Raw genomic sequence first — 16696 nt, 5'->3', positions numbered from 1 at the left:
TTAAAAACAATAATTATATACTTACCTTGTCAATGCAGTAGAACACGAGGTAGTGAATGTGACATTTTTGTGAATTGATATCAATTACCTCAATATAGTATTGAACCATCCCAATAATGGTTGGTTTCGTCCTTCTGCTACAACATTCCAATGGTCATCTTTCTGTTTGTTTGATTTAGGACATTGTATCCTCATTGGAGGAAATGTTTCAAAAGCATTGTAACCCTCTTGCCACTGGCTATTTGGGTTGTAAATGGCTCTCTCCCTCATTACAGGTCCTCGCCCGTACTTCAGGCCTATCATTGAAGTGGAGGGCCTTTACTGTCTGGCCTAGCCCTTGGTAGCGGACTATAACTGTATATTATTTCGTTGTCACAACTCCATTGGGAAAATGACCATGTTACAGCCTCCAGAGTAGACTTTCAAGTGTACAGCCACATTAGTGCCCCTTCACAGACCTTAAACAGAGCTACTTGTGCACAGACCCCAAAACTGGCTCTCAAACTAATCACTGCAAGCAGACATCCTCTTACCTCCACATAGTTGGTGGGGAAGATGCCCACTCTACCATGATGCTCCCCTTCAAACCAGTTCTTGTCCACCTGCTTGTGGATGTATACAATGTCACCCTTCTGCACGGTCAGCTCCCTGAAAGGTAAAAGCGCAAGATGGAAGGCCAGAATAACCCATGAACCAACAGTGAAGGAGAAGGGGACAGAGAGGATTTAGCTGTGCATCTTCTCTTGAGAGGAGTTCAGAGAACTGTGGAAATTCTGCTTCCAGGTCGAGACCTCATAAGCCAGGTGTGCTCCATTTTCTTCCCAGTACACAATGAAGTTGAGATGATTTATAACTGAAACAGAGGGGACTTCCTGAATGTTTGGTAGTGCTGTCTCTTGAGAAAGACTACCTGGGACATTGAAGGCCCCCATCCTTTAGGAAGCACATCTGTTGATGCAGTGTTGTGGTACCTCTTGAGAGATTGTTTTCAAGAATGCTGTGATTTTCTCTGGATTGTGGGACGTGGGTCTCTAACATATTAGCATGTTTGCCCCATAAGGAGGTGTAGCCCTGCTGTCTCTTCATCAATGAGCACTTAATTGACATTATTCACGCAGAAAGGTTGGATAAAAGCATTATCTTCCCTAAGGGGTTTAATTATTTTGTTTTAAAGAAAGTTTACTGCGGTATTCAGAACCCAGTCTGGTACTGAATAATACGCATTCAAGTGAATGAATGGTCGCTACAAAAACGTAATTCTTAAATACTTGTACTATTTACTGATCTAACTAGAAAACATAACACTGCGGGGTAAAGGTCAAGGAGTACAGGAAAAGGAAAGTACCCTTAAAGGATATTTATGATCCCATGTAGAACACACTGATTATTTGTGCAATCATTTCCAAAATGCAAATCTAATACCCATTTTGGGGGAAAGTTAAGCTTGGAACTGGAGTTACAAATGAATGATTAATCAAGAGTGACAGTTGAAATGATACGATGCCATGAGAGAACATTTTCTGATTTGATAGATTTCTGTTAGGAATTCCTGTCCAAGGGGACAGATTATTGAGACTGTGCCTGGAAGATGAGATGCTTGGTACTTACTTTGCCGACTGAGCTTGGAAGTCAAACTTGACACGAGCAGCTTTCATCTGCAAATCAGGAAAATACTGAAATTAGTGGGAACAACCACAGGATTAGCAACCTGCCCATCAAAGGAATTAGTCTGCTGCACTTTTTTTTGTAATTTGCGCCTTTAGCACTCATTGAATGAGTGCCCTGCCCAAACAAGGAATGCCAGCCTTAAACACTCATAGAATTAGCGCCTTGCACATTCACAGAATGAGTCACAAGCACACTAACAGGTCATGGGCCCAGCAGATTAACAGAACAAGTGTCCTGCACAGTGACAAAATGACAGATACCCACAACTGACTGCCTTATAACAGGTTAGAAACCTGCACTCGTGGGGGGAACATCCTGCACATTCAAAGATAAAGCCCAATGCAAATTTACGGAATGAGTACCCAATAGGCTCACCGAATGACTTGCCGAAAGAGTCCATGCACATTCACCTAGTGAGTGCCCTGCACACTGACTGAACTAACTCCCGCCACGGCAATGGAATAGGTGCCTAGTGCAATCACAGCTAATTTGCATCTTTCGAAGTAACAGAGTGTGTTGCACATTCACATAACACGTTTCCTACCCGCTCTCAAAATGAGAACTCTTCTTGACACTCACAAACTGAGTGCCCAAAATGAGTTCCATGCATACTCACAAAATGCTTAGCACACGTACTCTGAGCCTGTGTGCTAAACCAAATGAGAACCTGACGGGAAAGAGGCAGGATTGCAGACTGATGATGTGTGCCACTGAGTAATTGAGTGAGTGCTAGAGACTGACAGAGGAACCATACAGATGGACACAAGACCATCTCAGAAGATTAATGAGTCATGGTCGAACAATGAGGAACCACTGAAGACTGACAAAGCGGGCAGCCCAGACTAACAGAGCGAGTGTTTGAGACTGGCCCAGGACTGCGCGAACCCTTGGTGGGTCACTTCGACTACAGCTCCCCCACTTCAGTAAATCCTACCTTCAGTAAGTCCCTCATTAACACAATGGGGACATTGGCGTAATCACATTTGTATTAGCTATCAGCTGTGGGTTTCCCAGAAGTCTGGCAGACTCTTGTCAGGGAATTTCCTTTTGTACGTTTTCAGTAGCAACTGGGATGCTGCAGTTTGGTTTGCTTTGGAGTGGTTTTCAAGCATCCTTGTTTAAATAGTACATTTAACCCCTTTGCTGCAAGGCCTTTTCCCCCTCCCGTGCCAGGCCTTTTTTTGTCTATTAGGAATAGTTCTCGCTTAGGCCCTCATAACTTTTTGTCCACATAAGCTACCCACGCCAAATTTGCGTCCTTTTTTTCCAACATCCTAAGGATTCTAGAGGTACCCAGATTTTGTGGGTTTCCCTGAAGGAGACCAAGAAATTAGCCAAAATACAGTGAAATCTTTTTTTTATTTGGAAAAAGGGGCTGCAGAAAAAGGCTTGCGTTTTTTTCCCTGAAAATGGCATCAACAAAGGGTTTGCAGTGCTAAAATCACCAGCTTCCCAGCTTTCAGAACAGGCAGACTTGAATCAGAAAACCCAATTTTTAAACACAATTTGGGCATTTTACTGGGACATACCCCATTTTTACGATTTTGTGTGCTTTCAGCCTCCTTCCAGTCAGTGGCAGAAATGGGTGTGAAACCAATGCTGGATGCCAGAAACCTAAACATTTCTGAAAAGTAGACAAAATTCTGAATTCAGCAATGGGTAATTTGTGTAGATCTTACAAGGGTTTCCTACAGAAAATAACAACTGAAATAAAAAAATATTGAAATTGAGATAAAAAAAACTGCCATTTTTCTCTACGTTTTACTCTGTAACGTTTTCCTGCAATGTCAGATTTTTGAAAGCAATATACTGTTACGTCTGCTGGACTCTTCTGGTTGCAGGGATATATAGGGCTTGTAGGTTCATCAAGAATCCTAGGTACCCAGAGCCAATAAATGAGCTGCACCTTGCAGTGGGTTTTCATTCTATACTGGGTATACAGCAATTCATTTGCTGAAATATAAAGAGTCAAAAATAGGTATCAAGAAAACCTTTGTATTTCCAAAATTGGCACAAGATAAGGTGTTGAGGAGCAGTGGTTATTTGCACATCTCTGAATTCTGGGTGCCCATACTAGCATGTGAATTACAGGGCATTTCTCAAATAGACTTCTTTTTTACACACTGTCTTACATTTGGAAGGAAAAAATGTAGAGAAAGACAAGGCCGCTCTGCCCCGGGTGGGCAGAAATGACCTAGAACTAATTTGCCCCCCCCCGAGGAGCAGCCCTTGCCCAAGGGGCTGCTCCCCTTACTTCAAATAGCCCTCAAAAATATATATTCCCTGGTGTCTAGTGGTTTCTGCTCCCCCTGGGGACAGACCGCAAGGCCGATCTGCCCCCAGCTGAGCTTCCAGCGCCGGAGGGAAGGCCTCTGATCTGACATCATCAGATGCCACAGGGGGGTTACGGGGGCGGGGTGGAAGGGGAAGCGATTCCCCTTCCATCCCTGCCTAGGGGAGGGTGTGCCTGGCCATCGGGGGGAGCGCTAGCGCTCCCCCCGGAGGCCCCTAGCAGGACGAGGTGATCCAGTCCAAGGCACCGGGGAACCGGCGCCTTGGACGAGATCACCTCGTCCTGGGCACACAGAGGGTTAATTGGAAACTAGGAAAAGTAGACAAAATGGCTACATGCTGCCTAAAATCTAGTGCAAATCAAGTGTTACTGCTCCTAAAATATGTAGAATTTAAGGAGGAGGGATATTTTTCTAAAATGTGAGTTTCTGATGTAGTACATATTTTTATGCTGGAGCTGATATGGCCTGGGATACTTAGTACCCAGATGAACAGCTATGTAGAGGTAGACAGAACTACCTAACTTGTGAGTCAAAAACATAGGGGCATGGGCCCAAGGATTCTCTGAGGAGTCCCACCACCGCTGCTGCTGAATGCTATAAATGATGCCTACCAAGACAGACTATTCTTGATTCCAACTCATGCCTCTTTCTTCAACCACCCAACACTTTGTCTATTTTTCCTAACTTTTGCATGTTCTTTTTTGTCACTGTTTTCTACCTTCATCACTACTATTTTAAAAATCATTCTCTTACTCCATATGCTCAATTTTCCTCCTTTCTCTCCCTTGCTGTGGGGTCAAAATCTAATGATGAAAAATAAATGCCATTCCTGCTACATGTAACCACTGGCATAAATTAAGCAGTGAATGTGAGTATTATAGAAATATTACTTACTATGCAAGCATCTGTGTGTAGCTCAAACTGTTGTATATTTACTTTCTTTGTACACTCCTGCCATCTAGTGCTGGGCTTGGACATTACAAGTTAGTTTACTTTGAAGAAGCTTCAAGTCACAGGACTTAGTCCACAATGCACATGGGCAATGGCTCCACCCGTAGACTGTTTTTTACACAGCAGGTGGGACAGGAGTGCAGAGTCTCAGTAAGTATATGTGCCCTGTGCATTGTAGGTATCTAAATAAGGAAGCAAGAGTTTAAAAGAACATATGCAGTCACTGCCAGCTTCTGTGGAGGAGGAAGAGAATTCAAACTTCTCACCCACAAAGCTCTCCACAACGCTGGACCAGAATACCTCAACCAAAGACTCAACTTCTACACGCCCACCAGGCAACTCCGCTCCGCCGACCTCGCCGACGTCCCACACGACAGAAGGCCACAGCCAGAGAAAGGTACTTATCCCACCTCGCTGCCAAGACCTGGAACTCCCTTCCTATCCACCTCAGAAGATCTCCCACTCTATCACAATTCAGAAAGGACCTTAAAACTTGGCTCTTCACCAGATCCCCTCTGACCTTCACTTCTGCCCCCCCCCACTCCCTTCAAGCGCCTTGAGACCCCAACGGGTGAATAGCCGCACTCTATAGATACATTCATTGATTGAAGGGTGCATGTGAATCTACAGCACTATGAACAAATGCTAACAGAGCAAGTAACATTTTTCATTCATAGCATGTGTGGGTGTAAATACAAATGCTTTGGATCCACTATAAATGCAAAAACAACAGATGACGGACGGAATGTAGAACAAATCAAACATTCACCCCCAGTCACAGATCTGGGTTTAATCCATCAGTTTTTTTGCTTGCCATGCCATTCCAGTTTTGACCCAGCCATATGCAAATCAGTCTTGACCCTATTCCCCATGGGAACAGTCCAGCCCGAACTGCCAGGCCAGGTCTTCACTGGACCAGAAACAAGCATCATGGGACCTGTTTCAGGGTATCACCCTTCATCAGCCAGGCTAGCTTGAATATGGTGGCGTAGCAAGCACGGGACCCACGCCTGGGCATACCCTTTCCACTTGGGGCGACAAATACAAAAACAACAGATGATGGACGGAATGTAGAACAAATCAAACATTCACCCCCAGTCACAGATCTGGGTTTAATCCATCAGTTTTTTTTGCTTGCCATGCCATTCCAGTTTTGACCAAGCCATATGCAAATCAGTCTTGACCCTGTTCCCCATGGGAACACTGCAGCCCGAACAGCCAGGTCAGGTCCATCATCTGTTCTTTTTCCATTTGTCACCTCAAGTGGGAAGGGTATGCCCAGACGTGGGTCCTGTGCTCACTGCACCACTGGATTCAAGCTAGCCTAGCTGATGAAGGGTGATACCCTGAAACCGGTCCTAGGATGCTTGTTTCCGTCCAGGGAAGACCTGGCTTGGCAGTTCGGGCTGGACTGTTCCCATGAGGAACAGGGTCAAGACTGATTTGCATATGGCTGGGTCCAACCTGGGGTGGCATGGTGAGCAAAAAAAGATGGATTAAACCCAGATCTGTGTGACTGGGGGTGAATGTTTGATTTTCTCTGCATTCCGTCCATCATCTGTTCTTTTTGCATTGGATCCACTATAAAGCAGTTTCCTCCCAGCAATGGCTAGCGGGACGATGAGTCAGGTGTTTTAAACAAAGTTCTTAACACATAACTCAAAGCTTGCTGATGAGGTAGTATGTCTGCAGTCATGCGTTGTGAAGGTGTGTGGTGTTGACCAAGGAGCTGATTAATAAAAATCAACCAAGGCGATGTTGCCAAAGAAAGCCATGGCATGTGTACCCTAGGCTCGTATAGCCTTAACGTAACAAGTATGGATACATTTTATGATCCACCTTGCAGTGCCTGCATTAGAAATTGGCTGACCCCTGCATGGTTTAGATTAAGCAATGAAAAGAAGGTTAATCTTACGAAAAGACTTAGGGCCTGATTTAGATCTTGGTGGTTGCACTGCCAAGCCGCGTCGGCGGCGGACCTGAGAAGACCGCCAAGTTTGCGGTCTTCCGCCAGCCGTATTCCGATGCATTGCGGCTCAGCCAAAGACCACCAGAATGGAGTGTTCTTTCTAGCCGTCAGGCAGGTGGGTTCCTGCCGGCCGTATTTAGATGATGCGGTTGAACAGGCGGTGACCTGGCAGTGGTTTGCTGACGGAGGGAGGACATCGCTGGACCCAATGGACATCAGAAAATGCCAGTGGCCGTGGAATAGAGGTAAGTCAAACACACACACACTGTGCCCTTAACGTATGTGTCCCCCTGCATCACACATAACACACCACATGACACACCTTTATCCACTGCCATGACACCACAACACCTACATGCCGCAAACTCACATACACCTACATCCATCACACAACATACATACACTAGTGACACTGCACCCACACAACCACAACTAACACACTCATCTGCACACAGGCACACACAAGCACAACTACACACATCACAACAGCGACTGCTATACGACATTAAACTGAATGTGCACGCAGCAACACAACATATACAACACAACATACACAACATCCACGCCATATGCAAGTGCCACACATACTGAAACAACCACGACACCCACTACACCTCCCTCCATATCACCCAACCAATCACATTGCACACACATATACAGTTTCTGAGTCACACATACAACTTGAAGCACTGCATGACAGATACATGTCCCCTTGATCAAGTGGGATGGGTGTTGTGATTTCTCTTGGGTCCCGCAGCGATGGAGGGTCCTGTCCAGTCGTGGCCAGCCAGAAATGAAAGGAGAATTGGGAGAAACTGTGAAATTTCACCCCTTCCCCCCTCAATCCGCCAAGTCAGAAGTGGAGGTTGGACTACCCATTTTTGCTTGCTGGTAAGGGACATCCAAATCTGCTCGGCGGTAAGTGTGGCTGGAGTCCCGCTGTCAGCCACTTTTACCTATGGTGCCATGACGGCAGATAGGAGTCCTTGGCGAAGTTGGTGGGACTCAGGCAGGTTAAAGTCTATGGGACCGCAAACATCTAAATACGGTGGGTGGACTGCCAAGACGGCAGGCAGGTTTTCCATTGTAAAACCGACAGTGGGACCATTACTGCCAACATCTAAATCAGACACTTAGTCCTGCAATATAATGCATGTATGCCTATTTAACATTTACCATGTGTAAAGCTCTCTCCGCATCAAAATTGGACTGTGGATAGAAAACAGGCAGCACACTGGTCCAGTTTAAATGAAATGGCAAGACTATCTTAGGTAAAAAAATAAAATAAAAAATAAAAAGTGGTATTGGTGTGTAGGACTACCCTAGCCCTGTGTACAGGAATAAATGGTTCCTGAACAGTTAGTGCTTGTAACTCGGTAATCAACCTAAGCAAAGGTATTGCTACACGAAAGGTCACTTCCATGAAAGGAACTGGAAGTCACATAAATGAAGATCTTCACCATTCCAAAAAGGTTCCGGAGGTGTTCGTGGAGGTATCACCCTTCTAAGGTCTTCCATAAATGCACGAACAACCGGAATCCTAAAAGAGGTGAGCTTTCCCCATTTTGCATGTATGCAACTACAGCTGCTAGCAGAAGCTGTACTAAAGTGTATGCTAACCCTAAAGGAAGGAAATGATATCCTGCATCCTAACACTGGAGAGACCGATCAACAATTTTTACGCAAAGATACAAATAACCCTGCGCTGAGCTTCTACCTATTAGACTGGGGCCCAACCAAGTTAATAATGCCTAACAGGGAGATGATTAATCTTGGTGAAAGTCTGTTTTGAATGTATTAATATAGGGTATGAGTCCTTATGTGGCATTTAACCGAGTAGACAAATTAGTTGGGTATCTCTGTTCAAAATTCTACAGAGTATTGTTCGTCAATATTGTGATTATGATTTTTTGTTATCTTGTAAATTTGAGCCCTGAAGAAGCAGCATGTTACGCCGTGAAACACACGTTGGCTGAAAAACTTAGGATGCTGGGGAAATCTTTTTCATTTTTACAATAGTTGTGTGGTTAACTTTAGATTGTATAGTTCCGAATGTTCTTATTATTGTGAATTGAAGGAGGAAAATAAAGATATAGCTCCTTGGAATGTTCAAAATCTTTTTTTATATGATAATATTACAATGTAACTTGACTCATAAACAAATTTGTTGTAAACAAAATGTAACTTGACTCATAGACAAAGTATGCTTGTGTTGAATGATATTTCACATGCTATAGCTCCCTACGAATAAGCTTATTGGTTGCAATGAAGAGACCTAGTTGTTTTGAGATGCAGTAGTGGCCAAAACATTTGTATGTTGCATTGCAGCCTGTATTTGTGGCGGGTTTACATGCCTCTCGCAAGATCATCATATACTACTCTGGAAGGGGTAGGTATCTGATGTCCGACATCTGAAGTTTAGATAACTATATTGAGGTGTTTAGGGTCTTGGCGAATGACTGTTGAGTATGAAGGTCTGGCCCGATGGGAAGCTCCTCTTGGGCCACTAGAATGACAGTCATCGAGACTTGCCTAATTTTCCTTACCACGTTTACAAAGAGTAGGAGAGGTGGAAAAGCACAAGCAACTATCCTGGAGCAATTTATCCATAGTACTCTATCTATGGACTGGGAGTGTTGTGGTTAAATGTCTCCATCTCCTCCCCAAAAAAACGGTCCTAACGTGACGTAATCCAACAGAATGTACAATACGCCGCGATGCAGTAGCCCTTACTGCTACCCGCTTACCGGTAGTATCAACAAACTTGCTTCCCTTATCTGGGGGTGCGGCATCACCTGTGGCCTAGGTTCACTTTCTGGCAGTATTAACTACCAGGGAGACTGGGGAGAACTGGCCTCTGATATAAAGCAGGTCATTGGGAGAAGCTTTATATTTTTTCTCATTATGTAGTGTGACACCTTGGTAGCACTGGGTCTTTTAAATTGTCAGGTGCTAATTTTAGCATACCTTTTAGCATGGGCAGAAACTGGACTGTCCATTCTATTTTGGAGAGTGTCTCCACCAAAAAGTCATCCTCATTCTTAACATTATTCATGGAGACCATATTTTTTTCCGAAAAACCTCATTGGGATTTTATTTGATATACAACAATATCATAGTATATTTGGCATTCAAGATTAAGCAAATGTTAGCATTATGCTATGAAGGTAAGTCGCCTCAATGATGCACATTTACCAACTCAAAAAAAAAAGACACATTACGCTTGCAGATGAAGAAACCTAAAATGATGGAATGAACTATGGGGAAAAGAGGTTAGGAGTAAGGAGGGCTGGGACATTCTGGGCTACATGGAAACAGAATGATTGTGGGTTTCAGCTCATACACGGTGTACAGTGTGAAGCATACTGGATGTCAAGGGTCATAAGGAGCGGAGACCCTTCTCTGTGGTGAGAACTCTGAAGGCGTGAAAGGGCACCGCCCTTGAGAACATCCAGAGCAGAAAGAAAGACATTCATGCCGTCCTTATGTGTCGAGCCACTCTTATGACATCATGGTATGCCATTACACTGTCTGGTGGGGACAGTTTAACAGGTCACAGGCACTGTCCCGGGGGGGTTCGACATTGTAGTTGTCCCATGGGTCATCCCTCCCTCTGCAAATGTGAGCTCGTCATATCGGTCCCCTTCCCCACACGGACTGCCTAGATATGAGAGAGTGTGGATGGACCCTTCCGGGGACTCCGGTGGAGGGTGGGGTGCTGGAAGTGGTAAGAGTGTCCGTGGTGGTGGAGAGCGTGGTGATGTGATTAACCATGGCGATGGTGGTAGGGGTGGTAATGGTGGAGCGGGCAGTGCCTGCTTGTGGTGTGGGGCTTGTTCTGTGATCCCTGCACCTCTTAAGGACTGGGTGTGAAGGTGTTTCATAGTCCAGTTTCTCTTAGCCTCCTCTACTTTGGGATGGGAGGCAGCCTGGAAACTGGCTTTGGCTGAAGAGGCCTCACCAATGTCTTGTCTGTTTGAAGATGAACAAACAAATGCTTTTATCTGGTGTCAAGTTCCTCTCTCAAGGAATAGTGACTCCGAGGTTTCAGAGTGTTTCAGCTTCGACCCGGACTACGACCTTGTTTTCGGATCCAAAGGCAGGGCTTGGTGCCTTTTGGCAGAGAAGGCGTGGAGGTGTCGAGTGGATGGCAGCCGGACCCCGACCGGAGCCCTAGGGAGGCAGCGCTCCAGAGATTATCTTCTTGGCTCATACAGGGCTCAATGATGTACTCTGCCTTGGTAAGTGTAGTTTGTGAGATCAGGTCATTACGCCACGTCTGTGGTTTTCTTTGAGCATAGTACCGCTGGCGTTAACTCCGAAGGGTGTACCCTTTCTTCCTCTAAAGCGTCCAAAGACAGAGCGTCAGGGCTGAGTGTACATTGGGCTGCCAGGGCACTAGAGGGCCCGCCTCCTCTTCCTTGACATCAAGGGGAGCCAATACTCAGACGATGTCTTGAGTTTATGAGAACGACCCACGCTCCATTTTCAGGTATGTCCAGTGCTGTTCCCTCTGGTACCGCAAAGCCTTCTTGTCCGAAAGCTGAGACACAGATTGCATGTCAACTCCTCATTCTCAGGACAGCCGTGAGTTATAAACCTCATGGTAACCAGCCATACTGTATTTTGCGTCACAGCCTGGGCAGAACTGAAAAAGAATCCGCTCAATCGGCTGACATTATCCGAGGCCAATTCCTCGGAACTTGAATGGAGATTAGCCAGGCGGCGTGTGGTGAGCCACTGAACCCATTGTTTGGAATTGAGATTTCGATAGCAAATTTGATTGTTGTCTTTTGCCAGAACTGACAAACTGGAGCAGGGCCCGAAGTCACCATGAGCAAACGTGTCAGTGTCCGAGCAGTAACTTAAAACGTCTGAACCCCACGGCGGAAAATAATTTTAGGGTGGAATAGGTGCACATGAATTTTGTGCATGAAGGAAGAAGCCATCCCATATCCCTTGACTCGCAGCTTCGATGAAAAACAACTTGTAATATCTGAGCCCAACACTAGGTGGGGCAAGAGTATGCAAAGTACGTGTATGTACAGCCACACATGCTGCGATCAAGTATTGGCCCAGTTTCACAGACTGTCACTCGTGCAACACTGAAAGGGTCTATTATTGAACAACAGAGCAAGTATCACACACCAACGGGCCAGGAACTCATTCTCATTCAATACAACTGCAGACTCTTTGAAAGACCACAATTTGTGAGCAGAAAATAATCAAAACATGACACCACATCGCAAATAACCAGGAAACACCACAAACTAACAGGCTGTAAAGCTCGCAGAACATTCAGGGACTCACTGACTTGGAAATCTGAAAAGAGGTCTGCGTGTGCTTTAATGGGCCTCAGGTGCCAAGTGATGAATATATGAACTGTGGGAAAATCTCGAAAGTGTGAAACTGTGTGTATGTATGTATGTGTGTATGTATATATATATATATATATACACACACACACACACACACATATATATATATAGTATGAATACAGTGTCACCTACACTCACCTTCCTATCGTCTCTCTTCACAGCAGTGTCAACTGCGTCCAGTGGGTCTGAAGAGTTGGGTCTCTGTGGCACAGAGGACTCTGCAAAGTGAAAAACATCATATTATAGGCAAACAATATTGACCCCGTGGTACAATCATAATCCCACTCAAAAAGCATTCAATCACACCCTTTTCCCAAAAATATACAAGTACATTGCAATTTAAGGTTCACCTAATCAAAACTGTTTCTTAAGTCATCCTTTCAAATCTTTTCATCAACACAAATGCTACATGAAATCTATCCCAAGAACATTTCAAATCACAATTCTTCTCAATCACATATCTTATCTTGTCCGATAAAATAGCATCTTTTCTAATTAGCAACGAAACACAAACATAATAAAGGCAAAATGCACACACAAATTGTTCTGTGACGAATCTAGTTACATTACTTCATAGGCCACATTTAGTTACACCTGTTATAAACTCAATGTCCAATGATGCTAATTAATGGGACATGTCCAATGAAATCTCTTAATGGCTCGCATCAAATGATCACCTTACCAAGGCAATAGACACAAACAAAACGTTCCTTCACAAGAATATTCAGTGGCATTTCTCTCAAGAATGTATAATTTCACATCTCTTTTCACGGCACAATCTATAGAACATCCCTGCACAAGAGGCACCAAATTATACTCCCTAAAAACTACAAACAGACAAGCATTGGCAATGCCTACAGCTCTGGCTTTACAAGAACAATATATGTCACTGTAAAGCATTACAAGTAAACAGCACGGGAATGAATACATATATGTGTGGAAGCAAAGTACTGTAGAATAATATTGGTAAAGGTTAAAAGGCCAGAAGACAGTTGCACTGTCGAGCCAGAGCTAAACATCCATGTAGGTTAATTACTGCCCTCTTCTTATCCGTGCCCCTGGCAGAGAAAAACATACATTATTTTGTAATTTAAGACATCTGAATACCATTACGTCAGGTGTGGGCCCCTGGAAGTTTTATCTCAGGCTGCTGGATAAATAAACAGAATGATTACAGCTGTGTAGAGGGCAAGCACTTTTTTGTGGAATCACACCACTTCTGTCCAATCATAACATGTACCCCTGAATCCCACCATGTGGGAAGAGCTAACACCTTTCTCTAGTGATGCTCACAATTGTCTGGCGACAGCTGCGCTGTGAAGGCAGCCAATAAGAACTAGACATATCCCTTTTCATGAAAATTTCATCAATCACACTATTGTCAAAATACATTTAGTAAAAAACAAAACACCTGCGTATGCCACAACACTTTCCAAGTCACATGAAACAACATCCTCTCACATGATTTATGGAATCGCAGCTCTTATTAACTTTCAGCCAACCACACCTCTTTTCAAGAACCGCCCAACATTTGTTTCATCACTTTTTTTTAAAAACTCTTCCCATCAAATTTCTTCTTCAACAAAAATCCAAACAGGCCAATAAATCAACAAACACCTAATCATAACAAACCTAAATTAATTCTATTAGACATTTTCCCAAGACACAAACTGCCAGATCCCTTCCTAAGAAACACTCATTTACATCCCCTCATAACATGCAACATGGACATATTTTAAGTCACTCATCGAATAGAAACTCTTCTCAAAACAAACCCAGCGGCATCTCTTCTTTAAACGTCAATCAATCATTCCCTACCAAAAATGCATTTGAACACCCTCCTTTGCAATGCACTTCTCACTCAGGCAAATTCCCAAAAATAAACTATACCTGTTACCAGCCTCTCCAATTGCTCAAAACATATCTAGAGATAATACACTTCCTCCCAAAGATTTACACTTTCACTCCCCTTGTCAAGACACATCAAATCACAACCATTTCTGAAATAATACAATCACAACCTGGCCAAGACACTATTACAACCACTCCCAACACTTACTGTCGCACCTCTTCCCTACCCCATAATCAATCACAAATCGTAGCTGGGAACAGTTACTGTGGACCTTTTAAGTACACTATCATATTCCGTTGAAACACAAATAACTCTCCATCCCTCCCCAACAGACACTCAATCATAATCCAGGTAAACAAAAAACAATCACTTCCTCTATATAACCAATCATCTGCCCCTCCAACACACAACTAAACATATCTCTCGTCCCAACAATGAACGAGCTCCCACTTTATCCAACTACCATTTCTTTCCCTAGAATACGGCTAACTGGCACCTCTAAAACACAGAACCCATACCCATGCCCCCTACACCTTCCACCTCCCTTTCTACTATGAAACTAATAACATTATTCTACTTTGGGTAAACATTTACTTCCCTCCCCAAACATACATCAAAGACTATTACATCCATCATACTCCCAATTACATCCCTCCTCATCATACACCCGATTACAGCCCTCTTCAAATACTCCAGACTCAAGGTCTCATCTAGTAGGGGTCATACCCTGTAGTGTTGGCGATCTGCTCCAGTTGGTTCTTTGTATTGAGGGGCTGCTGGCCCGCTCCATCATAAGACTGAGCACTGTCCGCGGGGGGTCTGTAAGGCACTGTCCCAAATAGCTGGGGTTTCTGGAAATGAAGAACATACCATTTTTAATTAAGCAAGCACAGGCAAGTGGTAGGAGCCTTAATACATAATTTAGAGAATGTGCATACTCAGGTATCAGACAGCAGATCTATCACCATAGTTACAAAGATTTACGAAATTCGCTCATGTTATTTGGTGTTTCACAGCTGGTAGCCGTGGTTTGGTCAAATGCGTAAGGACAATCCTCTTGTCCAATATTACAGGCCTCAACAATGCTAGAGTAATATGGCACAGTAATGTTTTATGCAATTGCTACTGACGCATTTAACTCAATGTTGACCAGTAAAATCATAAGAGAGGTCTTCAGGACAACTTCTGAGTACTAATCAGTGCTTATTTTAAGCCGGTGGTTACAGGTGGGTCCCACTGGCACTAATTTTTGTGGTCGGGGACTTATTTTCCCTCAACAGACTTTGATGCAAAGCAAGAGAGAGAAAAGGAGAAAAGGGGAATGGAGGAGTAAGATAAGGTTGGAAAAACAGTAACAGATGGAGAAAGCGGGATGAGAAAGAACCTGCACCGGAGTGAGATAAAGCGGGAGGGAGTGTACAGTGGTGGAGGAAAGACTCATGACGTAGAATCAAGACCACGTAGACTTGGTATTTAGCATCCCGACCTTTGATATCGCTGGCTGCGTGTTTCTGTGCAAATATATGGGATCCAACAGTTTTTATAAATTATGCACTGGTATGAATGCACAGCGTGCAGCACCTAAATATTCTAAGGACACTAGCACACATCCTGATCTGTGCTTAAAGATAACAGATGGGAGCCAGGCTAGGTAGCGACTGGCAGCGCCCCTGCCGGGGTCCCTGTCATGACAGAGACCCCGTCAGGAAGATGGTGGAGGGAGGTAGGGACCTTAAATGCCCATCTTGACTTAGGGAGGGTATTCCTACATACTTTGGTCTTCCAACAATGGCCCATGCTCCCTTGAAACACCCACTGTTTAGGGTGACTCAGAAAAGGATATTTTAAATGCTACTAAAGGATCTTTTAAATATGGAATTTCGGATTTCCATGTGAAACTGTGCACATAAAATATTATGTACTGTCAGTGAATGCTCGGATGGTTCTATCTAAGGGCAGACTGTGCCACATACTCAATAAATTAATTCATTCTGGCCCTCCATTTAACTATAAGACTTGCAGACTGTTCCAAAGACACAACTATTACCCTGAGCATGGTCTCCTGGTTACAGAGTCACATATATTTCACACACTAGACTACTCGCACAAAAGTAAAGTTACAGAATACTGTTTTGGAGAACTTGACAGATTTTACAGGGGACATTCTGTACTCTGCCTCCCACACAGGTACTGATAAAACGGCCTGCAACTCTGAATACCAGCTTACTGCCACCAATATACCCACAGCCTGGCAGACTGGGGCAAAGCCTCGTTGAATATCACTGTAAAACGAGGAACTTACAGATTGTCGAGTTCATATAATGAGCTAAAGGAGAGCAGGACAAATGATACAGTGTAATCAGGGTGAACGATAACACAATGTCACCAGGGTAAGCGATAACACAATGTCACCAGGGTAAGCGATAATACAGTGTCATCAGTTGTGAGCGATAATAGAACGTGACCAGGGTGTGCGATAATACAGTGTGACCAAGGTGAGCGATAATACAGTGTGACCAAGGTGAGCGATAATACAGTGTGACCAGGGTGAGCGATAATACAGTGTGACCAGGGTGAGCGATAA

At 44.1% G+C, this 16696-nt stretch overlaps 1 protein-coding gene across 10 annotated transcripts in view; it reads right to left on the bottom strand.

The window, feature by feature from the left end:
• SORBS3 (sorbin and SH3 domain containing 3) overlaps positions 1-16696 on the bottom strand; it is a 293967-nt gene that overhangs the window by 34704 nt on the left and 242567 nt on the right. For all 10 annotated transcript variants that reach the window (XM_069214033.1, XM_069214036.1, XM_069214035.1 and 7 more), the window contains 4 exons: positions 14839-14963; positions 12399-12478; positions 1609-1655; positions 534-648 (listed from right to left, as the gene is read on the bottom strand). In XM_069214033.1, coding sequence (XP_069070134.1) covers positions 534-648; positions 1609-1655; positions 12399-12478; positions 14839-14963 — 367 coding nt within the window. The remainder of the gene's footprint in view (positions 1-533; positions 649-1608; positions 1656-12398; positions 12479-14838; positions 14964-16696) is intronic.

This window comes from Pleurodeles waltl, chromosome 11, assembly GCF_031143425.1.
Source record: "Pleurodeles waltl isolate 20211129_DDA chromosome 11, aPleWal1.hap1.20221129, whole genome shotgun sequence".
Taxonomy (NCBI): domain Eukaryota; kingdom Metazoa; phylum Chordata; class Amphibia; order Caudata; family Salamandridae; genus Pleurodeles; species Pleurodeles waltl.
The sequence above is the reverse complement of the archived record's forward strand: the minus strand, read 5'-3'. Positions and strand labels throughout refer to the sequence as shown.